This window comes from Mastigoproctus giganteus, chromosome 10 (genome assembly GCF_048544385.1).
Source record: "Mastigoproctus giganteus isolate SK-2022 chromosome 10, ASM4854438v1, whole genome shotgun sequence".
Classification (NCBI taxonomy): Eukaryota; Metazoa; Arthropoda; class Arachnida; order Uropygi; family Thelyphonidae; genus Mastigoproctus; species Mastigoproctus giganteus.
In genome coordinates, this window is record NC_143584.1 from 163,487,737 (window position 1) to 163,515,695 (window position 27,959).

At 36.8% G+C, this 27,959-nt stretch overlaps 1 protein-coding gene across 1 annotated transcript in view; it reads left to right on the forward strand.

Annotated features, from left to right (window-relative positions):
- The window catches only part of LOC150079443 (uncharacterized), a 227,911-nt gene that overhangs the window by 83,984 nt on the left and 115,968 nt on the right, over positions 1–27,959 (forward strand). The window contains exons 8-10 of the mRNA XM_090383422.1: positions 4,929–5,000; positions 12,808–12,902; positions 24,644–24,809. Of these exons, the coding sequence (XP_090239548.1) occupies positions 4,929–5,000; positions 12,808–12,902; positions 24,644–24,809 (333 nt within the window). The remainder of the gene's footprint in view (positions 1–4,928; positions 5,001–12,807; positions 12,903–24,643; positions 24,810–27,959) is intronic.

Sequence of the window (27,959 nt, forward strand, 5' to 3'; positions counted from 1 at the left end):
TAGATCCTGTTGCAGTAGCACACTGCCATTACTGTCATTAACAACCCTGCCAACCTTTCTATCATCTGCAAACTTCGACATTAAGCCTGATATACCTTCATCAATATCATTGATAAATATACAAAACAACAGTGGACCCAGCACCGAACCCTGTGGGACTCCACTAATAACATTAGTCCACGAAGAGCAGCACCCATTGATTACCACCCTCTGCTTCTCCCACTTAACCATCCTTTTATCCATTGTAGCAACTTACCCTTAATACCATTCTGCTCCAATTTGTACAATAGTCTTCCATGCGCAACAGTGTCAAAAGCTTTCCTGAAATCCAAATATATGATATCAATATTATTTTTTGCATCCAATTCCTTTGTAACCACATCATAATATCCTAACAAATTTGTCAGACAAGACTTTCCCTTAACAAACCCATGCTGTGTCTGAATTATTGCTGCAGTCTTGTCTAGATGATCCTGCAATGCATCTTTAACCAGTGACTCCATTATTTTACTCGGAACAAAAGTTAAACTAACTGGTCTGTAATTACTCGTGTCACCCTTCGATCCCCCTTTGTGAATTGGGGATACATTTGCACATCTCCAGTCCGTGGGAACCTCCCCTGAGTCCAAGGATGCTTTCATAATTATGGCTAAGGGTTTGCTTAGTTGCTTTGCCGCCTTCTTTAATATAACTGGATAGATCCCATCCACCCCAGGTGCTTTTCTTATGTTTAACTTCAATAATTTCTCCTCCACTTTGCTCTCAGTTATTACAAAATCATTAAGTATCCTGCTACAATTTGATAACCTTCTGCCATTTTCAAACCTTAATAATTCTTCATGTGTGAATGTAGATGCAAAATACTCATTCAGTTTGTTTGCTATCTGAGCAGGATCATCAACAGTCGAACCATCGATGTCAAGTGGATCAATCAGATTCATCCCCTTCCTTTTAGAGTTTATATAAGTAAAGAAATCCTTGCTGTTTTTCTTAGCATCTTTTGCCAAGAAGTCTGGAGGCCTCATTTTAGGAAGGATCAAAAAAGGCTTCAGTTCTGCAAATTGCTTAGTGAGATGATCTGATTGAGGTGTGTAAGACTTTGAATGTATTGAGAAAGCTCAGTGCTGATGGGATTCTTCTTGCTCAGACTATGCACCTGTGGGACATAAATTGAAATTGTGTAAGAATGGTTGCAGAATAGTTGTGTAGAAATTTGCCTTTAGCTAGTGGGTAGTTGGTTGCTGGAACAAACTTCCATCTGATGTCGTGGAAGTGGATAGCTTGAATAAATTCAAGGAAGAAATAAGCAAACTGTTGGAGCAGATGGATAGGTAAAATGGGAGGGGTTTTTTTTTTTTTTTTTTGTTGATGAAAGCAAGTATAAGCTTGTTTTCTTGCTTCGTATGCCACTATTAATAACAAACAAATCACTATGGCGGGATTAGAGAATTGTCTCTGGTGTTTTATGGATGCCACATGGAAGTGGGAGTTGCCTATAAGAGAGGTGCATCACTGCTTTCCTGGCATGTTAAACAGCAAACAAACAAAAAAATTTTTGCAATCCATAATATATTGAAATGAAAACAGAGAATACTGTATAGCAGAAGCCCTCTTATTAGTGTATTCACACTTGCACACATATGCATGCTCACCTGACTCACCACCTAAAGTGACCACTCAAAGAGTATTATTATTAGCAATGGCCACATGGTGCAAGGAAGCCTATGGCTTATGCTGCACCAGCCAAAAATAATAATAATGATAAGAGAAAAGGAAATAGACATTATATGTTTCCCTCCTCCCATAGGTAATTATCCAGCTGACCTTTGAATTTCCCAAAACTGTCAGCCTCTACCACCCATGTAGGTAACTTATTCCAGTAATTTATAACTCGCTTGAAAAAATAAAATTTCTGCAATCCAGTCTAAACATCTTCCCCTGTAACATGAAATTATGGCCCCTTGTTCTAGACTCATTCATAACTGTGAAAATTTTGGCCTCATTCATTTTACTTATGCCTCTCAGAGCCTAAACACCCCAATCAAGTCTCCTCTAAGGTGCCTAGTTTCCAAGCTCTGCAACCCACATATTCAAAGTCTCCTCATATGGATGCCCTTTTGCCGATTTCACCAGGTGTTTTGGGACCCTTGCAAAAAGCACAATGCCTTTTTTTAGGTGCAGTCTCTATACTTGTACACAGTATTCCAAGTGTGGTCTAAAAATATCCTTATGTAATGGTATTATGACGTCCTTATCTCTACTAGGAATTGTTCGATAAGCCACCATGGGCCTTCCTTGCAACCTGTCTACAATGTTCAGAGAACTTCATGTCTGACCGTATCATAACACCTAAGTCCCTTTCTTCCACTACCGGCTTTAGTTCAACTCCACCAAGTTTATAAGTTATTTTGGCATTACTGTTCCCCAGGTATAATATCTTACACTTTTCTGGATTAAAGCATAGCTGCCATTTTTCTGACCATTACTGAAGTCTGTCTAGATTACTCTGAAGAAGCTCTGCTTGGTGGTGATTATTAATTACTTTACCAATCTTTACACAACTACTCAAAAGTGATCACTTTAGCAGGTAGTCACTATGTGCAGTTTTTGATTTTCATGAAAAAAAGTGATTTAAAACATATATAAAATAAGCTTAAAAAACAAAAATGTCACTTTCTGTTAAATGTGTTTCTGCAAGAATAATAAAATTAAATAGTATAATTGATTTTTATTTCTTCCATTTAGGAATATATTTATTTTTGTTTGGATGTCATTTATTGTAAAATATATTAGGAATTTTATTTTTGTATTGGTACCAGACATTTCTGTATACTTTTCTATTATAAATCCATATGCTGTACAGTTTTATCCAGCTTATATGTGATATGGTTTCCCAGATAATAAAGATTTTGCTCTTTCTTTCTTTTAATGGCAGTATGATAAATACTACAGCAATCTTGATTCCTATGGTTTTATCATACTGCACACTTTCCATATTAATAATGGAGGATCACTCATTTTGACCCATTCTCGTCTCACCTTCATGACATTTTTTCCTCTGTCTTTTTTGAAAAAAACAGTAATAAAACTATGTTGAGCATTTTAAAAAAAATTATGTGAATATTTACTTCTTTTGATTAACCGGTTGGTAATCAGATGTGCTAGCCTATGTGCACCTGATGGCTGAACTTCAACATATGCATGAGAATTATGTTGAAGTTGGAATGTGAGAAACACTTAAAAATTGTGTGTGGGTGGGGGGGGGGTGTAGATTTGGTGCAAATTAATAGCTTTCTCACCAAGATGCCAAAGAAGTACAACATAATTTCTGAAGACATACATGCAAGATTTTCCATATATATTGTAAATCTCAAAAAGGTAACAAGTTTGTTTTGTGTACTGTAGATAGATGTCATTTTTCAATTTCAAGTGGCAAGAAACACATTGTAATCAGACATTCACAAGATATTAAGCATAAGAGCAATGTGTACTGTGTAGAAAGAAATGGAAAAATAGATGAATCATTTCACAGTGAAAATTGTACAGGTGCAACATCTGAAAACTGGCAGCCTTAGGCCCTGTAGGTTGTCAGCTTTCAGGCAATGCATCTGTATTTTGTCTGAAAATTGGCAACCCCAGAATCTGGATGATGTCAATAAACGGACAGTAAGGTAATCAAGCAGGAATTGTCAAAATCCTAGTGCAGATGAATGGAAAACACATCTACAGCTGAGCTGGGTTTCTGATGTTTTACCAATTTCTTTATGTGATTAACTTTTTATTTATTAATTTTATTAACCATAAAAAAATATATATTTTATTCTTTTAGTCCTTTGGGCTTACAGTCAAAATTTGGAAACAAGAAACCCGGACACAGTGAAGTTACTGATTACATTACTTGAAGCAGTTACCTATAAAATTCCTCTGGTAATGTTCTATTTAAAAAAAAAAAAAAGAAAGAAAAGAAAATAATGAGGTAAAACAACAAGCAGAAATTTAAATACTGCACAAGATATTTTCATCAACACCCCTGCATATAGGAATGAACATACAATAAAATCTGTTAGATTGTTTAGATTGTTATTTGTGATTCACACAGAATACTTCCCCATTACTTTTGGGGAAAATGTTTTGCAATCATCAGAACATACTTCGGTTGCCCCAGAATCATAGCAAAATAGCAGTCACTCCAGAGAAGAAAACACATGATGCATTTTATTGAGAATGCAGAATCTGTTTCTGAATGTCCTTTTTTGAATGCTGGTGCAAAGCAGCAATCCAGAACAAACTTCTCTGTAGCTCAGATACATTTAACACAGTACACATTTGCCTTTTAATCTTTTTGAATATTTTTGGATACAGTTATGATTAAAATTAATCAAGGAATTTGTCTGTTTAGCTCCACTTTCAGATCTACAATTTTTTCCCCTCAGATGCATTCATGCTTTTTTATAAAAACTGTTAAAGGAACAGTTTTGCCCTAGCACTATGTTTTGCCACTAATGTGCATTACCATATGAGCATAACAGATTTTTCAGTCATGGCTTATATTTTTACTTTCATCACTTTTATATCTGGGTTTGTCAGACCCAGTGTATGCAGCTACTCATGTTTGTTAATAGGGTACAGCTAATTCAGAGTTAAATCTCCAACCATTATTTTTCTTATACTAATAATAAAATTTATAATCCAAATTTTGGTGCTTATAGTAGATGTGACTTCAGTGTGACCACCGAAGTCACATTACTAAACATGGGAAATGCATTGGGAATTATAAGGGAATAATTTTATATTGTCTGAAAGTTTTGATTTGCTTTTGATATACTAGCAAAAAATAATATTTAAAGTAACCTAACCAATATCTAAAGTACTGTAGCTTTACAATTTGATATTTGCATACCTCTTACAGTTTGTTGTTTTCATCATAGGTCAAGAGAAAATTAAGCAGAACAAACAGAAGACAGCGGAAATGTCTCTTAAGATACTGTGAATTAATTACAGTAAGTAATGTTCATATATGGAGTTTTAATATATGGAAATTTTGATTCTTTGTTTTAAAGAGGGGATAAGAAGTGGTAAGAAAATAACATGAAATGTTTGACTCCATTATATACATATTTCCAATTTGGAAATAAACATAATTATACCAACATAGGTTTAAGTGCTCTATTATTTTTAAACAACACAATTTACCTATGCACCATGCCACTCAAGGAACGCTTTAAAATTACATTAAATTTGAGACACATGTTTTAGCATATACACAAACCATATTCCTCAAAACACATGCTGTGCATTTTTACCTGGTATCATACATTGTGGTTTATTTTTGTAAACAAAATAAATGTTAATATGTTTATTTTCATTGTGAATACCATTTAATTCTTGAAAATAATTTTGTTTTCCCTGAAAGAAATTTCATTTTAATCTTTTAATGCATAAATGAGGAGAACACCATATGTACCAATGAACTGAGTAAATCAGAACGCCCAGAATTGGTAAAAATAATGTATTAAATACCATCATATAAATTGGTCAAAATTTTTAGGGTTCATTGAGATATTGTTTATAGATGTCTGCCATACCATGCAGATTTAAATCCAGTTGAAGTTGTCTTGGGAGAAAATCTAAGATCAGATTCAAGAAGGTGATTATTCCATTTTATAGAGCAATGCTAGGCTGCATCTTGAGTACTGCATATAGGTTTGGAAGCCTCATTTCAGGAAGAATATGAATTTGTTGGATTGGGTACAGGGAAGAACAACAAGATTAGTTAGTGAACAGACATGTACTTTTACCAAGATAGCCTTCAATTCTGTAAATTGCAGCATCTGTTAACTAAGTACCTAAAAGTTGACCTGACTGAAGCCTTTAAGTTTTTAAATAGACTGAGTACATTAAATGCTGATAACATTCTTACTCTTTTTCAGAAGACACATACAATGGTACATTAAATGGGAAAAGGATGGTTGCAGAATAGATGTGTGAAAATTGGCTTTCAGGGTGTTGTGTTTTTTTTTTTTTTTTTTTTTTGATGCTGTATAAGCTTGCTTTCTTGCATAATTTTTTTATAATAACTAGGGGACTCTGCCCCTGCTTGCTTTGCTCATCAACCTCCGTGCACGCTTTTCTACGTAAAAGACACTCCTGTTGAAACATACTGATCGATATCTAATCAGGAAATGACCTATGTAATTATTTACCTGTGCATTTGTAGCGACGTAATTGCCCCGCCCATGTGACCAGCATCCCTCTTCTCCCATTGGCTACCCCACCACGCAGCATTCTCAAGGTTGAATAAATGCACTATGTAATTATTTACCTATGTTTACATAGGTCACTTAGGAAAAGACCTTTTGCTTCGGGTTCCATAATGCTTGAGGAATGTTGTTGCTCCTGAAAGAGCAGGACTGAAATATTTACAAACTATACAAATACAGAAGACTCGATTTTCCTGGATAGATGGTAAAAAAATCCCAGATAATCGATTTCCCGATTAATCCAAAAATACAGTAAATCCCCAACATATGTAAGCGATACGTTCCAGGACTTCTTACAGTAAGTCAAGTTTTGCGTAACTCGGGAATGACTAATAAAATATTGCTACTATATCCCTGTTATGCCAAAATTACAAAAACCACATAATATCCTCAGAAGAATGAAGAAAAAATATTTATATATTTTTTTTATATATATTAGTTATATATATAGAAAAATAGTTCTATATTTTTAATTGGTTCAATTAAAAACTTTATCTGGGGACGGACAGCGGTGAAGTAGCCAGAGTGGCACATAAGAAAAGAAAACATAAAAGGAAGAAAAAACGGATGTTATTGTACTGTGAAAAGTGATATGTATTTCATAGTCTTGGCTATTATAGTTGACTTCATTGGTGCCAATCCCTTCATCGCTTCTCATATTCTATCTTTCTCCTTTATTATTGTGTTCACTGTTGACACTGACAAATCTAAATTCTGCTCGATATGTGTTAATGTTTTACCATTTTCATACATCTTTATTGTTTTAATTTTCTGATCCAACTCGATCGCTCTCCTTATCTTGATGGATTTACTAGTATGCTGTCACTTATTTTCTTAGTTTGCACTGCGATAACATTCAAAATGAAATTTTCTATAAAAAACTTTACAGGATTAAGGTGAAAACTCACTATTATTACCCCACACAAGCTCACATTTTACTAAAGCACATTTCTGGTTTATTGGGCTTTTCTGTTAGTCCAATTTATTATAAATGGGTAGTTAACTCGATCTTATTGCATTTGCAATAATACCGATAGCTGGAATTCTGTGGGTCCCTAATACTATGCATGCATCAAAAGCCTATTACTTCCTTACATTATATGTCTATATTAATAACCCCCATCCCTCCTGTCCTTTCTGTACACATTGTACTCCCATATTCAGCATCACTTATGTTTGAGTGCACCATGTCTCCGATAACCCTATGTATTTACTTGTTCCGTGACTACCCAGAGCAGGGCTTGAAATCCCTGGCACCTTGCTTTCCTTGCTGCTGTGTGTTGGAATAGAAGGACTGCAAGAATCGGTTTCACTTCTGCCTGCAGCTGTAGTTATTCTATTTGTCTGTGTATCCCTCCCCGAAGCTAGCAGTTTTCCGACCTACCTAGTACTGCCTCGATAGCATCAACCACATATATTCTTGCACCCTCTCTATTTGAGTGAATCCCATCCCTATAGAAGCAGTCTCTCCTGTTAATAAGCACAGACCACACAGAGAAAATTTCTACCCAGTGAGCCTTGCACAATCCCTTCGGGGCTGAACAAGGCTCTTATCATATACTCTCTCCTATTGTATCCTGGCAGAATTGCAGACACTTTCAAATTTAACCCTAACTCGCTTTTTTTTTTTTTAAACATTAACCTGTACTTGTTAAGTAAGTCCGCAAATCTCTTACTGTTAATGTCATTAGTGCCAATGAGTACAACAGTATCACTTTTGTGCCCTTAAAAGATGATGTCTGCTTTACAACATCATCAACTTCTGCTCCTGGCAGATATACTCTGGTCCTATTCCACCTATCCTTTTTGTACAATATATTTCCCATTTCCCTGACAGTAGAGTCACCAACAACAACTAGCTCCTGTGGGACCAGTGCATTCTGCCTTGGGAAGTGCTGCGTGTTGCCTAATGCACAAGTGTGAAATCTGGTGTTGAGTTGGGCAGCCGAGAGCTTAATGGTCCCCCCCATTTTATTCCTTGTTTTAATTGTTTAAATGTGTTAAATAGCTATTGATTTAATGCAGAAAATTGCATGTTCTTCTTATACTTGGAGAGTAGCAACCCCAAAATAACACATGCACTTGGTGGAGTTAAATTAAAAATGTCTACGACGAAAGGTACCTGGAATTATGATACAAGTGTTTATGAATTTCTCTGCAGTAAACATGGGCAGCCAGGAATGCCCATGGTGTCCTATCCATTTAGCATTAGCATTAGTAAAGGCATACATGCAAGAAAGCAAGCTTATACAGCATCAGCCCAAAAAAAAAAAAAAAAACCCTTCTCATTTCACCCATCCACTCGCTCCAAACGTTTGTCTAGTTCTGCCTTGAATCTATTTAAGCTGTCAAACAATAGCCAGTAGGGATCATCATCAGCCATTTTAAATCCACTGCAGGACGAAGGCCTCTCCAGCAACCTTCCAGTTCCTTCTGTTTTGAGCACTGGCCATCCATTTACTACCCACAAACTCATAAATTTCATCTATCCATCTCCGCCTTTGTCTTCCAGGTTTTCTTCTAGCTCCTCTTGGGTATCATTCTGTTATTTTCTTAGTCCTTCTGTCATCATGTCTTCAAGCTATGTGTCCTGCCCAAGACCATTTTAGTTCTTTAGTTTTGATAAGAATGTCCTTTACTTGAGTTTGCTGCCTAATCCATGTGTGTCTCTTATCTAACAGTCTGATTCCCGATATAATTTGTTCCATTCTTCGCTGTGTAGTTCTCAGCTTCTCTTCCATTCTTTTGGTGAGTGCCCAAGTTTCACTTCCATAAGTCATGGTGGGGAGTATATATTGGTTCATTATTTTACGTTTCAGACAAACTGGGATATTGCTCTTCAGTATGTGACTATATTTCCTGAATGCTATCCATCCAAAATTTATTCTTCTCTTGACTTCCAGCCATTTATCATTATTACAGCTAATAACTTGTCCCAGATAAGTATATGACTCCACCTTTTCAATTACTGCTCCTTCAATCATTATTTCCCTTTCTGTGGCATACTTGTTCATCATTACTTTTGTTTTAGTCATATTCATCTTTAGTCCAAAATCCTTACTAACTGTGCATGACTGATTAAGATTTTCCTCTAATTCTTTGGGATCGTGACTTATGACCACAATGTCATCTGCAAATCGCAAATGGTTTAGGTACTCTCCGTTCACATCAACTCCTTTGCAGCACCTCCGTAGCCAGGTGGGAAGGAGCAGCAGTGCGTAGCACACTCTTCTTGATTAGACTGGAGTTCGAGCCCTTCACCACCAAATACGGAGGATGCAGAAAGATCAGGGAATGACCACCGCCTGGAGCAATATGGCCTTAGTTGCTAATGCTCCTAAAAACAAATAACAACAAAACAAACATTGGCTCCTTTCTGCGACCAGTCTAATCTTCTGAAAGCTTGCTCAAAGGCAGCAGTAAACAGCTTCGGAGATATTGTCTCCCCTTGTCAAACTCCTTTCTCGATTTTAAATTTCCTACTGTCTTTGTCTAGACTAATAAAGGAGGTAGCATTCTCATATATTTTCTTCAAAATCATAATATGTGGGGTATCTATGCCTTGTCTTTCCAGTGCCCGAAACATTGCCTTATGCTGTATGGAGTCAAATGCCTTTTCATAATCCACAAATGCCATTAGCTGTGATATTACATGAAGGTGATCCATAGTTGAGAATCCTGTCCTAAAGCCAGCTTGCTCTTTCGATTGATTCTCATCAAGTATTCTTTCTAATCTGTTAGTAATGACCCTTGTGAACAACTTGTAGATGTGGGATAACAAGCTAATTGGTCTATAATTTCAAATTTTTGATTTATCTCCTTTCTTATGCAGCAAAATTATGATTGCATTATTCCACTGCTTAGGCGTCACACCTTTTCTAATGCACTTTTTGAAGAGCCTTGCCAGTTTTTGTGTTATGTCTCTTCCTCCCAATTTTAACAACTCTACAGTAACTTCATCTTCCCCCGGGGCTTTCTGATTCTTCATTTTCTTCAATGCATGTTGTACCTCATCAGGAAGAATATCGGGTATGTCGTATGTGTTGCTAATTTGCAATCCATCTTCCCCCATTGCTGGCATCATTCCCTTGCTCCTTGTATAATTCTCTATAGTAGTCTTCTGCTATTTGAATTATGCCTTCTCTGCTCTTTATAAGTACACCATCGCTATTCTTCACTTTCAGTATCATTTGTCTTTCTGTATTACTGCTCATGGCTGCTGATTTAAATCCTTTGTTTTCCCTTAATGCTTGTTCTACATTTCTTGTGTTAAATCTTCTTATGTCCTCTCTGAGTCTCTTTCTAATGGCTTTGCATAACTCAGTATACTCAATTTTCTCCTTGTCAGTGTTTATCTTGCTCTTCATTTTTCGCCTTCGGTTCATCATAACAAATGTTTCTTGACTAATTTTTTCTTATTTGGATTTCTTTTTCCCTATAGGTTTCTTGGGCTTTATCACTTTCAGAAAGTTGTAATATTCCTTGTTGAAATCTTGGTCCTGAGCAGTCTGCAGAAGCTCGAACTTGTTCTTAAATTCCAGTACATACTGCTTTTTCTCCTCTTCTGTTATCTCAAAGACCTTTGTATTATTTACTCGAGTCAGTTTTTTCCTTTCCTTTCCTACATCTATATCAAGTGTACATTTTACCATTCTGTGATCACTTCCAACACATTTACCTTATTCAGGACAGTAACATCATTCACAATATATCTTCTGTTAGTGAGGATTAAGTCGATTTCATTAGTTGTTAATCCATTTGGACTCTTCCATGTCCATTTTCTGTTCGCCCTTTTCTTGAAAAAAAGTGTTCATTGCTGACAATCCTTGAGATTCTGCAAATTCCACAAGTCTTTCGCCTCTTTCATTTCTTTCACCAATTCCAAAATTTCCTATAGTTCCCCTTTCTGTGCTGTTTTGTCTTTTTCCAACCTTAGCATTGAAGTCCCCCATAATAATAGTGTAGTGGGTTTTCTGCTCATCTAGAAGACTCTCAATTTCAGTGTGCATTTCTTCAACCTCTTCATCATCATGGCTCGATGTTGGTGCATAAATCATTATTACCTTTAGTTTGTAGCTAGTAGGGATATGGAAGTCCTAATCCTACTATATAAGGCAACTTATAAAAAAAAAAAAAAAAAAAAAAAATTGAGTTTCTGAACGGTCCAAAAACAGCCTACCTACATGGTGAGATTGACAAAAGGGCAACTGTACAAGGGAAGTGTGAATATGTGGGCTACAGAGCTTTGCAACCAGACACCATAGAGGGAACCAGATTGAGGTGTATAAGGCTCTAAGAGGGGATAATAAAATGATTGAACTCAAAATTTTCACTGTTATAAAAGATTCCAGAATGATTGCTGCCATCAATTGAAATTATCAGATTTGGAGTATATTGTAGAACTTTTTCTTTTAGTCAGCAAGGTGTTGATTGTCGGAACAAATTGCCTCTGCAGGTAGTGAGACTGACAGTTTGAAGAAGTTCAAAGGTTAACTCGTATTACTTATGTGAGGAAGGAAGCAAACAGTTAATCTCTTTTCTTATCTGCATTTTTCCTAGTATATATTAAATATATAAATTACAAGATGAAAAATTCCATAAATTATAATGAAAATTTATTTTAAAATTTAGTTTAGTAATTTATGGTTTTCCCAAATAACACATGCACATAAATATAAGTCCATTAGTGTGAAATTCACCTTAAAATCACAACTTTTCAAAGTGTCTGCCATCGGTATCAGTGCATTATTGACAACGGTGTACATTCCAACACACTTGTTATTGTGTTTTTGATGAAATAGCCGTAGAGGCTAGTTAAATCTTAGATGGGCTCAATAGAAGAGCCCATCTAAGATAACAAGTAGATACCATTTAAAAAATGCCACACTGCTTTGTTGGGGTGGCGATATGCCATCTTTCTGAAAGTGACAGCTAGAAAATGACACTTTTTATTAGTCTTAGAAAGTCTATAATAGCAACACTATTGGAGACCAAGGTGATTGTTCAAAAAGCTTCATAAGATTCATCAGCAGCAGTTAGCAGATTCATTATCTTGTGCTGTTCTTTATGCCTGAAACTTATCATGCAAACTTTAAATTTGTCACTATAATTGCTTTAATTTCTCCATTTTATCCCATTCGCATTAATTAGTTTTCCTGTAGTATTTAAAAATCCACTTATGTTAAGTGATGTCAAATGAATATCTGCCATTTTGATCAACCAGAGAATGCTATCTAGTAGCAACAATAAAAACTAAAACTAGTATGTGTATTAACAACACTTAAGAAAATACTGATACAGTCTCGCTGCATTATTCTAAATTACCTTTAGATATCACTTGGCACTTTAGATATTCTTGGCATGTTCAGTGAATGTCCAATATACATTATTTAGGAATACCCTATAAAATATACTGTTTTGTAAATTGACTGTAACTGAATTTTGAAATATTTTTGGAAGTATCCTTATTTTGTTTGCACATATTAATGGAAATATTATTGCAGGTTTTAATTTTTTTTTTTTTTTTTTTTTTTACCCTTCCACTTAGACTGGAAAAGTATTTCAAGTGGAAAAAGTACTTGATAAACGATATGATAGTGATGGGAGAATAGAATACCTTCTGAAATGGAAAGGATATCCTGAGTATGTATACAACCCCATTTTCTTGTTCTCCTGTTTTTGCGTTCTTATTTTAAGATGAAATTGAGACTCGTGATGCTGAGTATTATTACTTGCTGTGCTGTTCATTTTTTAAAACTATTTCAATTAGTTTATGTGTTTTAGAAATAGTTAAACTTTACAACACTTCTCATAATGGGGATCTTAACTTTCCAGGCCCATTGTTCAATATTTAGTATTGTATGGAACATTTTCTTAAAATATACGAAATCTTTTTTACTGTTTTTAGCAAGTTAAACAATTACACTATTAAAGATCCTGTGAATTATATTTTCCTTAATTTGCATGAATATTTAATTTTATGAAAATGTGCAACAAGAGTCCCGGTAAACTGTTTTATTTCTGGTTTGCATGTTTTCAGAACGGTTGGCCAAAAAATTATTCCCAATACATACACTGAGTGATCACTGAATTATGACCACCCCTATGAAAACTGAATGCGACCCGTTGACCACGTGAGGTACGAGAGTGCACAGTTATTCAACCTACGTACCATAGATAAGGTGTCAGTGGTTCAGTAGGTAGTAAAATTCCAACTGTGGTGAGTAAAAGGAAGGATTTATCGGACTTTGATAAAGGACAGATTGTGGGTGCTCAACGAGCTGGTGCCTTGATTTCCCAAAAGGGCTGAACTGATGGGGTGTTCGAGAGCTGCCATAGTTCAAGTGTCCCAGGACTGGCATCAGAATGGTCAAACAATTACCAGCAGCAAAACTACAAAGGTCAGCGAAAGGTTGATGGTTAGAGGTGAGCACTGGGTGTGACGACTCGAACAGATGCAGCACTGTTGAAGAGTTGACTACCCAATACAACATGGGCCAACCCGGAACAATATCTGGCATGACCATGTGTCGCATGTATGGGCTGTACCAGCAGACAACCCCTATGGTGGCATCCTCTCCTAACCAAAGTTAATTGGCGTAAAAGATTAGCTTGATGCAAAGAGCATACAAGAGTTGGACATTAGAAGAGTGGAAGAAGGTGTGCTGGTTGGATGAGTCACGTTATTTACTCCACATCGTGGGTGGTCGTGTACGGATTTGGCATCAACAACATGAGGCTCTTCAACCATCATGCATGGTATCTAAAGTGCAGGAACTTGGACCCCCTGGTGCATGTGGAACAACGTATCAGTGGTCTCCGATATCGTCAACTGTTTGCTGACTGTGTACTCCCCGCTACGTTACACTTTTTCTCAAATGACGATGGTGTCTTCCAAGCTGACAATGTGCCAAGCCATTGGGCACTTGTACAGGAATGGTTTGAGGAACACAGTTCTGACTTACAGCATATCGACTGGCTCCCGATATCAATCCCATAGAGCACTTGTGGAACACTATTCAAAGGCATATCATGCATCTGGATACACCAATCACCTCCATACCTCCTGAACGCTTCTGACATCTTGTTGAATCCATGCCACATCAGATGGCTATATGAAAGTCCACACTATACATAATACAGATTTATCAAGATAATGAGAACAAAGGGTATGAATGCACATGCTCTCCACAATGTCTAGAATAAGCTGTACACCACGTAAGCAGATTTCAGTGAGGCAGAATGTGGAAAGACCTTGTTAGAGACTAGTCATTAATTAATCTGATTGGCCCTTTTGAAATTGTCTAGAAGATTGAGACAAGTTTTGGGTGCACCACCATATGGGAACAGTTGAGACGGCAAATTTGAGATTTGTACACAGTAAATAGTTGTTTAGAAGAAAAGTATGTCAAGAGTGAAAAAAGAAAAAAAAATTTTTTTTTTTTATTTTTTTTTTTTTATGCAGAGGAAGTAGTATTTGTGATGTGCTTTTGTCAACAGAGATTAGAAGTCAGGGCAAGCCCTAATGGAGAATGTGATCATGTCATTGAAGATGAGTATAGGAGCAGTGGAATCTTTTTGTGAGAAGTAAGACATGACTGAGTTTTTAGAAGGATTGAAATTAACTAAGTTTTCTTTGCCCTGTTGGAGAATTGTTTGAGGATCAGCATTTGAAGAATAGGTAGTGATGGATATTCAAGTAATTTGAGAGCTATGTACAGGGCAAGGTTTCTCAAACTAGAAGATGGAATGTAGTGTGCTATAATCAGCAAAACTATTATTATGATTGTCGGTCAGTGGTAGAAAGTCATTAATATACAAGAGAAAAAGAATGGGAGAAAGAATTGAATCTTGGGAAACGCCAACATTAGTGGAGACGTTCAAAGACAGGAAGACATCTACCAACACTCGCAGTGAGCAACCAGAAAGAAAACTGGGTAGCCAGTACCCAGTTTCTGGTCACTCAGAACAACTGGAAATCCGTAAGATGGTTTGTTTAGAAGACCTTTATGTCAAACACAATCAAAAGCCTTAGAAATGCCAAGAGCAACTGCTTGAGTTTCACTAAACTTTTAGTTTGGATTTCTTCATTAAGGTAAGGGACAGAAGTAAGTGTAATGGGACAATAATTTTCTAAGGAGGGATTAATCATTGATTTTTTTAGGAGCTGGCTGGATGTGAACAAATTTCCATACAGGTGGAAAATCACCAGTAGAATAAGAAAGTGAAAAAGAGTGATACAGAGCAGGAGCATAGATTTTGAGAAAAAGTTAAAAAATGCCATTAGGACTTGGAGCTTTCGTAGCATCAGAATTGTTCAAATTTTTTGTAACAAAAGACCATATGGAAAGCATTGAATGGAGTTTGCTTAACGTGGTAGGAAGTGATTTATCAAATTATTATCAATATAAGAATTAGAAGAAAAATGGAATACTAATAAGTCAACTTTATCTTTAGCTTAGGATACGGTAGAACCATTTGTGGAATTATAAATGTGTAGAGGTTGCAGATAATAGCTTCAGCAAGAGACAAGAATACACAACTAATGTTTATACAAGAAAGAAGTTTCCTGCTCTTAGCGAGTTCAATTTGAAGTTTAGGTTGATTAATAATTGTCTTACAGTTGCTGAGAATGACCATAAGAGTGCTTTCATTCGGCACATAATGAAGCTGGAGATTTGAATACAAGTCAATTGTGATATGCTACATTCTTATCTTGGAAAGCCAGTTTAGATAAGGGACAAGATTTTAGGTTGAAATACAGAATAAAGGATTTCATCCCTGTGAGAATAATTGGAATCATAAGATATAAAAAAAATGAGCCAAGGAAAGTAACGCAAATTACTCAGATTGTGCCATGTTGCAGTCTTATAATGCCAAATGATATCAGGCTGAGAATGGCCATAAGAGAGAGGCTCCATTTGAGAAGAGACCATTGTTGGTAAGGAAAATGTCAGGAATGTTAGGTGTTTAGTTAAGATAGTTTGGCATTCTAGTTGGTAAATGAACAAGTGCATTAGTAGAGAGGGATTGGAAGGCTGCTAGAATAATTCTAGAAGACTGGTAAAATATATGTAGGGCATTAGTAATCACCAAAAGCCTCAGAATCTTAACCAGCTGGGGCAGTGTAACTATAAAATTGATGCCAGCTCGCTAAGGAAAATTTCCTCACTGCCAAGAAGATTAGATTGGAGTTGAGTTTCACTAAATAGGAGTCAAAAAGTTCTGAATGATTCTTAGAGTTTGGAGAATGATAGAGGCAACAAATGAATTTAACAGAGTGGGTTAAAGAAATTTTAAGCCAGAGGATACCAAAAACAAAAAAGGATTGCAGTTTAGGAAGTCTCTAACAAGGAATGTCAGAGCAGACATATGCTCAAGAAATAGGTTTGAAGCATCAGTTAAGTAATCATACAGCAAATAGTCAGTGCAAGTGAGATGAATAGAGGCTGTCAGTGGGGCTTGAAAGATTGTAGGTGTAAATGGAAATCATTGAGATTGAACCTGACACCTTATTGCATAATACATTGAACAAATATTTGCAAAATGAATAAGAAATGTTTTTTTTTTTTTTTTTTTTTTTTTGTTTTGTTTTGCAGATAAGTTTGTTCTGTTAGTTTGACTATATGAGCAAATAAGGTAAAGGCAGAGAGAGAAGAAAATTAATGAAAATTTTGGATGTGGCATACATACATACTACAAGAATACACCAAACTTCTTGACATAATGTTTCCTCCTGCATGCACACCACATACATGCATTACTTGGGACTCCCTCCTGTCAATAGTTGGCAGAGTAGAGGCAGCAAGGTTTTTTCTGGCTGATTGCTAGATAGTTGATGGTAACTCTCTAGAAGGCCTCCAGATGCCAGATGGATGTTGCTGTGGCATCCATCAGTATTTCAAAAGACATGGCTCATTCTGTATGATAGAAGAGATGCAGTTGGGGTTGCTGGGATTTGCTATGAATTCTAACATGTTTTTGCCACTTTCAGCCTCCAATAAGCAAAGTGATGGTACTGCATTATGTAATGAATCATTCACCACGTAGTATTTATTGCCTGATGACATAGAGTTGTTCATTTCTCTGTGTGATGAGGGTGCTCTGCACCCCTGCTTCTGTTGCTTATTTTTAAAATACTCCTTCCTCATAATCTGTTCCTTGCTAAATTATCTATGATGTATTAACTAAATTTGGTTTTTCAATTTTTATCAATTTTATTGTTTTCACTTAACTTGGCAATTCCTCCAGGCCTGTCTATTCTTTGTTGGTTAGTTATGTCCAGTTACCTATTAGTCTTCTTGTGATTGGTAGGTTGGTCTTTTGGCAACTCCGTAGCCAGGTGGGAAGGAGCAGCAGTGCATAGCACACACTTCTTGATTAGACCAGGGTTCGAGCCCGTCACCACCAAATATGGAGGATGCGGAAAGGTCAGGGAATGACCACCGCATATCCCGGAGCAATATGGCCTTAGTTGCTAATGCTCCTAAAAACCAAAACAAAAAAGAAAAAAAAAAACAGGTTTGTCTTTGCGATCTTAATGACATTACAGTTCTATTTCCTATATATATCTCTCTTAATTTTTTTTATTATTACTATTGTTACTACTGCTTCTTACACAACAACTAGGGTATGGTAGTAATCTTGCCATTTCTAGTAATACTTCTCTCAAACTCATCAACTGGTGAAATACCACCACTTTGCTTATTGGAGGCTTGAAGTGGTGAAACCCATGTTTAGTGTCTAGAGCAAAGGTTCCGGCACCCCCCTCCCCCAATACTTCTCCTTCAACTCATGCACGGTACTAAGTACTATAGGTTTTGATACCTTTCGTGTTTGGGGTTTTCATAAAAAAAAAAAAAAAAACCTCTACTGTGAGGTTGGATTTTATGCTCCTAGCTTGCCAGAGTATTTGCATGCTTTTCTTCACTTTACTGTAAACTTTCATAATCTCTGTTTCCTGCCAAGCCATCTATTTGATTACTCAAGGGCTCACTTTGGCACTATTTCTATCTTTTTTTCTTTTATTTTCTCTTCATGCTTATAATTATTCCTTCGTACTTTCTTATTCACCAAGCTTCTCTATACCTTTTCCATGCACCTATACACTGAAATTTCCACCCTTACACTATTCATTCCTAATGCCAAGGCTAATTTTCATAATTAATCACAATCTGATTTGAACTTCTATACTTTATCATCTTAGTCAATACTTAATACATACTTCAATCCACTTGGACTTCACTCCATACTGTTTCTTTTTATTTTTCAAATCTGTACTATTTGCACTTTGCTACGAAATACTTCTTTAGTATTACTATTAGCCATATAGTTCCACAGGCTGCAACAGCAACTGCAAAAAAAATAATAATAAATAGTAGTAAAAAAATGGACTAATCATGTGGTTCCCTCCATGCATAGGTAACTATCCAGTTAACCTTTTAATTTCTTCAAACTGTCAACCTTAACTACTTGTGGGGGCAGCTTGTTCCAGTAATCAACAATTCACTGGCTAAAAGAAAACTTCCTACAATCTGGTCTAAACCTCTCCCCTGTATCCTGAATTTATGGCCACTAATTCTTGATAATAGTGAAATTTTGTCTTTGTTCATTTTTCTAATTCCTCTGAGAGCCTTATAAAATTCAGTCAGGTCCCCTCTAAGGTGCCTAGTTGCTAAGCTCTGTAACCCACATATTCAAAGTCTTTCCTCTTACAGTCACCCTTTTATCAGTCTCACATGCAGGTTGCCCATCTTTAGGCCCTTTCAAGAAGCTCAGTTGACTTCCCATCTCTTCATCATGACTTCCCTTTCTCTACAGCGCCTCTGTAGCCAGGTGGGCAGGAGCAGCAGTGCATAGCACATGCTTCTTGATTAGACCAGGGTTTGAGCCCGTGAGCCACCAAATATGGAGGATGCGGAAAGGTCAGGGAATGACCTTTCCGCATATCCCCAGAGCAATATGGCCTTAGTTGCTAATGCCCCTGAAAAAAAAAAAAAAAAAAAAACCAAACCAAATCCCTTTCTATACAGGATATTAGTATTAGCCACAGGCTTTTGATGCATTAGCAAAAAAAAAAAAAAAAAAAAAACCCCACCAAATTATACACTTCCCTCCTCATGAAGGCAACTATCCAGTTGACCTTTGAAGACCCACTTAGGTCTTCAAATTCTTTATACTTTCATTCTTACTCTTCTAGTAGGTGCTAGAAGAGTAAGAAGTAAGCTCTTCTGTGCTCTGTTTCTTATAGTTTGTTAATTTATGCAGTGACCAGTCATCTAACATTTTCATGTTTCATCCACCTATAATGCATATACCTTTACATTCTTTTTCAACAGCTTTCATCCAAAGCCTTTTCTCTAATTTACTTTCATTAAAATACATACACCAATCAAAACATTAAGACCAGCTACCTAATGGTGGGTATACCCTCCTCTTGCAGCCAGTACCCACCGCTGCAGGGCAAGGCATGGACTCCATAAGTCTTCTGAATGTTGCAGAAGGTATGCTGTACAATGTCGCCAGGAATGTGTCCTGTAGATAGGCAATAGTCCATGGTGGACGATCCAAATGCTAGAACTGTGTAATCCCAGAAATGTTTTGTGGGATTCGTATCTAGCAAATTCAGTGGCCAGGGTAGTGCCTGAAAGTCACTTTCCTGTTCAGCGAACCACTGTCAGACGATATTGGCAACTTGGCAGGGTGCATTATCCTGCTGTCATCCAGGAATACAGACACCATGCAGGAGTGAACCTGATCAGCCACATTGAAGGTATTTTTTTAGCATTTGCAGTTTGGTCTAGTGGTATGAGGGCTCCAAGAGATTTCTAGGAAAACATCCTCCATATTAAAACACTGCCACCACCTGCCCTGTTTTGTGATCAGCTTCAGAATGATTCCTCTCTGCATTTGTCACCATACCCTTCATCTACCAGCCACATGGCATAGCAGGAAACACAATTCATCAGAAAAAGGCATCTCTTTTCCAGTTGCTGGTAGTGAAATGCTCCCATTCGGGTGCAAACTTTGGGCATCTTTTGTGATGGGTGGCCATAAGCATGGGTACCCTGACCAGGCACCTGCTCCAGAGATTCATAAAACAGAGGATGTCCTTTGGATCGTAGTCTTTGGATCGTAAAATACGTAATGCTGCTAGTTGTCCATTGATTAAAGTCCATGGTCAGCCTACATTCACCATGACTATTGATGAGTCGACACCTGCCATTGGCCTGGCAAGCTTTAGTTGTCTTTTGTGAAGGGTAGCCATAAGCATGGGTACCTTGACTGCTCCACAGGCTCATACAGAGCAGATTCATTGGATTGTAGTCTTAGTAACACTGCTGGTTGTCCACCGTTTTCCATCTGTTGGCTTGCACAAGGTGGGATAGCCTATATTCACCATGACTATTGATGAGTCGTGGGCACTTGCCATTGGCCTGGCATCTACTGCTCTGTCCACTATCCGTCCACTCTTGGAACATCTCAACTATAGATCTCTGCAGGCAGCTCCACAAGATTAGCAGTTTCTTTAATACTATCATCCTTCATCTGGTACATAGCACCCCGAATGTCCCTTTTTTTTTGAAGTCTGTCAGATCATGTCCCTTGCCCATGTCAATCAAATATTTTGTGGGGCTGCATGCCATGAATCTGCAGTATCATATTTACTGTTTCTCACTCTGATGCTCAAGCAAATAGCTGAGGAGGACCAGCCAATTGCTAAGAAAAGGGGGATGATGATAATGTTTTGACTGGACAGTGTATGTATATATATATATATACTGGGTGGTTAAACAATAAATTTCCCTATTCAGGAGACCCTAGTGTCAAAACGGTTAGTCAGCACTGTGAAAATCAGTGGATGTGTCATTTAGAGTATGGGGAAGGGATGTGTAGACGAAAAAAAATTAGTTCAAATTTCTGACACCAGGGGTGAAACGGCGCTGCACATATAAAGTTGTCATTTACTTCAAGACATGCTGCTTACACAAATGACATCCTGTTAGATAAAAGCAGAAAAGCCAATGCCACCGTCAATAACCATTATGGCTCTTGCAAAAAAAGAAACGTGCTCTTTTAGTAAAACTGTTCTACCAGAATAATAGTAACGCTAATGCAGCACTACGTGAATATCGGAAACTTAAAGGTTTGTGTTATATTATGTTATGTTATGTTATTTGGTTTTTAGGAGCATTAGCAACTAAGGCCATATTGCTCCGGGATATGCGGTGGTCGTTCCCTGACCTTTCCGCATCCTCCGTATTTGGTGGTGACGGGCTCGAACCCCGGTCTAATCAAGAAGCGTGTGCTACGCACTGCTGCTCCTTCCCACCTGGCTACGGAGGCGCCTTTGATGTCAGTGGGGCTTCAAAAACTAATAAAGAAATTTGAAGCGACCAGGGAGTTAGGTGTAATTCCAGGCAGGGATCAGAACGGAGGTAGTGGATGAAGTGGCGGTTGCAATGGCCTTCAGGTCAGAATGCGAAACAGTACCAGTCAGTAGTGCCAGAGGTGTGCCAAGAGACTTGAACCTTCCTTAGTCTACTGTGCATAAAGTGCTTATAATAATTTTACGCTGGGCTCCCTTCAAGATTCAGGTCTTGTGATCAGCAACAATGAATAGACTTTGCTCTACGATTTCTGGCTCACATGGAACTTGATGATACATAGGCTCGAATGATCTTGTGGTCTGATGAGGCACGTTTCACTCTTCATGGGGTTGTAAATACACAAAACTGCCAAATATGGGAACTTCTCATCCATCTGCTGTGCATGAAAGGCTACTGCAAAGTCCATATGTTACAGTATGGTGTGGATTCCAGCAGAGTTTATAATCCGACCATTTTTCTTTGAAGAGTCTACACCTCATGGCCACATAAGGTGTGTAGTAACTAGTGCATGGTGCTGCACTCTTCTAAGAGATCACGTTATTCCCTTTCTCCAAAAAAGGCAATGCTTGGAGACCGTAGTGTTCATGCAAGATGGTGCCCTTCCCCACGTTTGTCAACAAGCGAAGGAACTGCTCCGCTCATCATTCGGAAATGATCGCATCATTTCTTCAGAATTTCCACAGTTCTTCTGGCCAGCCTGATTACAGATCTCAATCCCTGTGATTTCTGGCTATGGGGATACCTGAAAGACAGAGTTTACCGTGGCAGCATACAGATGCTTGTCAATTTGAAAACAAGCATTAAACAGCATGTAGCCAACATCCCCAATGAGATGCTGTGCGAAACTGTCACGTGCAGACTTCCATTTTCCCAATGTCTCAAGTGAAGGAAAGCACATAGAATCTGTAAATTTATAAGTTCTGATATTAAAATCTAATACTAAGTTAAGTATTCCATGTCGTGTTTACAGTGTTAATTTCTCCCCTGGTGGAGGAAATTTAACTAATTTTTTTCTTCTACAAATCGCTTCCCCCATACCCCCATACCCATCGATTTTCACAGCACTATCTCTAACCGTTATATATAGTATAATGCATATCTACCGTATCCAGGACATAATGTAGTAACAACAATAGTCGTCAAGATCAAAATAATATGTGGTGCCCCCTATGTGATGGATATGATGGATGGACAGGCTGGCCTCGATTAATTCGTCCTGTGAGCGCATCGCGCAAAACAGAAACGCGTTAATCAAATATAATAATCAATAGGAAAAATTATAATTGGTCCTTGACCTTCTGGAATGTCCATAAAGAATTTTAAAAATAACTTTTTAACTGCATACAATGTAAAAGATAATGAAAATAATTATGGAATTAAATGTTTATTGCATAAAACAGCAGTTCCCAAACTGTGCACCGCGGAATATTTTAAATTTTCGAGGGAAACACAGCGATACTCGACATCTGTTGGACACCATGCAAACTACTCACTCGAGGTAGTTCACAGTTTCAACATTTCTTATTAAGTTGTTTGGACCTAATTACTAAATGGAACTGTTAGGTATTTCTTTTGGTGTGGGTGCGCTGTGAAAAAATTACTGAGACACTAAGGGTGCCGTGAACCAAGAAAGTTTGGGAACCTCTGACATAAAATACACAATGAAGAAATGACTGTTGCCGAAATATTTGAACAGTGTTGGCTTCCTCTTTTCATCAATCAATTTCCGATAGCCGACAACAATCTTCTCTGGGCCCTGGCGAAATAAATATCGCAGAGAACCTCAAACCTTTTGTTTGAGGTTCTATGCGATACGAAAGATTTCATCTAATTCTTTTACCGTTACCTCCTTCGCGGTAACATTTTCATCTGGCTCATTAAAAAAATTGAATTTTTATGCAAGTGTGCATTGACTTTATTAGCAGAAGACAAACAAGTAACACATCTTCTTCTGACGGTTGATGGAACACCGAGGTGGGCAGCAGGCAAACGTTTGTTTATTGACCGTACAACTCGCGGTAAGCTTAACGCGCGATTAAAATATTTTTCAACTATCGCATTCAAAAAAAAAATCACGTTAACTGGAAATTTGCATCGTGTAAAGTGAAAAGTGGTATAATTTTTCAAATAGCGTTAACTGAAAATCGCATTAATCAAACTCGCGTTATGTGAGGCCTGGCTGTATATATATATATATATATATATATATAATTAAATTAAAATACATAAATTAAGAAAAACTTAGTGGAATGGCCAAGCAAAGTAAGAAGCAAATACAAAGAAATTCAGTATTTTACTATGGGGGAGAAGTAATTTTAGAATAAGGGTGTGTTGTAGAGGTAGTATGCTCCTACAATAATTTTTAAATTGATCGCCATTTGAGATAAATTTAGCAGAATCTTCCCCCCCCCCCCAACCAGTGGTACCCATGGCTGAATTACATGAAATATCACTATAAAAAAAGTAACTAAATTCTCTGTATTCTAGAAACATTTGATTGATAATACATTGCAGCTACTGATACTTGACTTGCTCTCTTTTTATGCTTTCTTCCTTTATTCTTTTCTTTATTATATTGTTTATTCAAACTTATTTTCCATATAAATGAGTAGTTAAGAATGTTGGTTTGTCCATCCTTAATGTATTCCATACCTATTATCCAGAATAAAGCTTTTATGTTCCTGTACCACAGTACCGATAATGAATTTCCATAAAAATCAGTAATTCTTTCTTTTTTTTTTTCCCCGCATATCATTTGAGCGTATTGTTTCATACTTCTACAGTTCTATACTGAAATAGTAGGTTATGAAATATCTAAGAAACAATGAAAAATGCATGGATAAGCATGGTATTTTTTTTTTTTTTTTTTTTTTTTATAGTTATACATTCTCTTAAGATGTAATTTTATGGGCAGTACTCAACTGCATGTTTTAAAATTTAAATTTTGATGAATTTATTTAACTTCTTATATATTTTTCTCTGTCTTTTTTAAAGATCTGAAAATTGTTGGGAACCTCCAGAAAACATTTTGAGTAAAGGCTTGATTGAAGAATTTGAAAGAAAGCAACAGTTAGCTCTTCTTGAAAAGTATCTGTCTCCGGATTATGATCTTGAAATGTTTTCTCCGTATATTCTTGTTAAAAGGCTGAAAGTCAATAAGGTACAGTCAAAATTTCATTTGTCTATTCAGAACATAGTGAGCTCTACACATATGTATATTATACACACCCTACATATACGCACGCACACGTATATGTAGGGTGTGTATAATATACATACAGTATAAATGCAGTTATCCAGTATCTATGGGGAGATGCAGTTGCCAGGGTTGCAGGAGCATTATACTTATAGGTACCTACACTATACAGTGAAATGCCATAATGTGAAGTATCTTCTTAGTCTCACCGATGCATTCTTTATTTCCTTTGGATTAATATTAAAACTTATGACCAGTTAGTTGTCATTTTATATAATAAGTTGTTGAAAAGTCAAGGTCATACTCCATCATAAGTACAGCAACTCCCTGACTTATGTAAGGGTTGCGTTCCGCGGAACTCTACGTAAGTCGGAATTTCCCCCACCCTTGTGCAGCACTCACAGCTGTGCTCACTGAATTGATTGAATCAAAAAAGAAATGTTCGATGAACATGTAAATAGAATTATTTATTTTATTCAATTTTTTATCTCATGCTCAGGAAAAATTACAGAAGCGTGCAATTTTAAAAAATTTCAAAATTATAAAATTACAAAAAAAGAGAGGAAACAAGCATAACATCAGTAAGTTTTACCTCTTGAGCATAATTGCCAGAATCAACATCTTCAGCTGATAAGTACGCCGCCTCAGAGGTTGCGGGCTGTGGAGATTTAGTAGGGGTTGGCTGCTCAACCTTACGAAAGAACATATTAATGGATGACTGGACAGTGGCTTTTTTCTTTTCATTGTAGATTTCTATGTGGCAAGCAAACATATCATTCTCCCCTCTGTTAACTTTTAAGAATTGTTCACTGTCAGGATCCATCTTCTCAAACCTCACCATTGCCGATGCAATTTCTCGAAATGCCATTGCCATCTCTCTGGCGATGAAGCGTCTTGGCTCCTCATTTGTTTCATCTTGAGCTTTGTCAGCATTTTCTTTCACTATCGCTGCCTGCAAGTCAATAAGTTCTTCGTTAGATAATTCCTTCTCTTCTTCTTCTATTAACTCCTCCACGTCTTTGGCATTGACCTCCAACTGAAGTAGCTCTGCAACCTTTACAATCTTATTTGTAACCTCTTCGTATGATTCGTCCTTTTCAAATCCTTCAAAGCCTTTTACGTGCCATGGGCATATTTTCTTCCATGTGCCATTTAAACAACTTTTAGTAATTTCTGCCCAGGCCTTATTAATGTTTAAGATGGCTTGGGTAAATATTGTAATATTTCCAAACATCTCTTAATGTAAAATTTTTCTCATCTTCTACTGCAGACAATGCCTGAGCAAATCTTGTGCGTAAATAGTATGCTTTGAAATTCGAAATAACACCCTGATCCATAGGTTGGATGAGTTAAGTCATGTTTGGCTGTAGAGATATGACTTTCACGTTCGAATTGAAATCATCTAGATACATAGGATGTCCAGGAGCACTATCTAATAGAAGCAAAATCGTAAAAGGAACGTCATTTGTCTTTACAATATTTTTCAACCTCAGGAATGAAGCAGCATTTAAGCGACTCCTCAAAGAGAGACATTGTTATCCATACTCTCTGGTTTGATCGGAAATGCACGGGTAGGGTGGCTTTATTGATGCCCTTAAATGCATACACAAGCAGTGGCTTTAATCTGTAATCTCCTGCTGCATTAGCCCCAAGCAAGAGCGTGGCCTATCTTTAGAAGCCTTGAAACCTGGCATCGTATTTTCCTCTTTGGCAATGTATGTTCGATCCAGCATTTTTTTTTTTTTTTTTTCCAATACAGAGCAGTCTCATCAATGTTAAAATTTTTCTGCATTGAATAGCCACCTTCATCAATAATTTTTTCCAACACATCACAAAATTTCTCTGCAGCTGCAGAATCAGCACTGGCGACTTCACCGCATACTTTAATGTTGTGGATACCAGCATGAAGCTTGAATCTATTAAACCACCTGTTGCTTGCCACAAACTTGGGTTGGGGTTCGCCGTACTTATCCTTAATATCTTCATAAATACTTGTTGCTTTTGCTTGAATGGTCATTAGACTCAGGGGCACTTGCTTCTGAATCTGATTTTCCATCCATATTATTAACAGCTGTTCCATCTTCGATATAGCACCTGAACGCTGTTTTGTGATCACTGTTGAATGCGTTGATCCTTTAATGTGTTCTTTTATACACGCACTGTCCTTTAAAATAGTATTCACTGTTGAAGCAGCAAGACCTAATTCCTTGCAATAGATGACCAACTTTGTCCTGCTTCGTACTTCTTAATCATTTTCATCTTCATTTCTAAATCAATTTTGTTTCATTTCCTGGCACTACCACCACTTGTGCTTTCCGTTGGTCACTTTCCCTTCATCATTGTAATACATAAATAGGAATGAAGAGGAGTTTCTGAAAATTTGTTTTTTATATAATTGAAGATTTCAGTGAAGGGGAACTCACTGTAATAACGTAAAAACCCACTCAATTGCAGTTTTCGGTATTATTGCAAATGCAATAAGAATGAGTTTACTACCCGTTTATAATTAGATGCACTAACAGAAAAGCCTGATAAACTGGAAAGTGCAAATAGTTTTTATTGTTTTATGCTTGTGACCTCCAGAAATGTGCTTTAGAAAAATATCACAATGGCATTCAAAATTGATTCTTATAATGGGAACATATGATAACAAGGGTAGCGCAATTTCCATTATAAATATGACCTTTTAGAGAGATAAATAGCTTAGTAATATAGCGAAATTTTCAATTTCCAAGGGCTTGGAACGAATTACAAAAAAAAATAATAATAACAATGTGTTATTGGGTTCACATTACAATATTTTCACAATATTTATTCCTACAGATGCAAAATACTTTTCCATATTTTTTCAGTTTGCACCGGCTGGCTAAAACTTATGTAAATTCGAATTTGCGTAAGTCGGGGAGTTCCTGTACATTAATTTTTGACAATTTCTAGCCTTCTACAAATATCTAGTTTTTCTTTTAAGGTGTATATAACAAGTTTATGTTTTTCACCAGCTTTCTGTATCTTTTTCGGATACCATAATAGATGGATGGGCTCAGGCATGACAATGTAAATATGCTTACTCAAGTAACCAATACTTTAATTATGCAGCTAGAGGAAAGACAAATT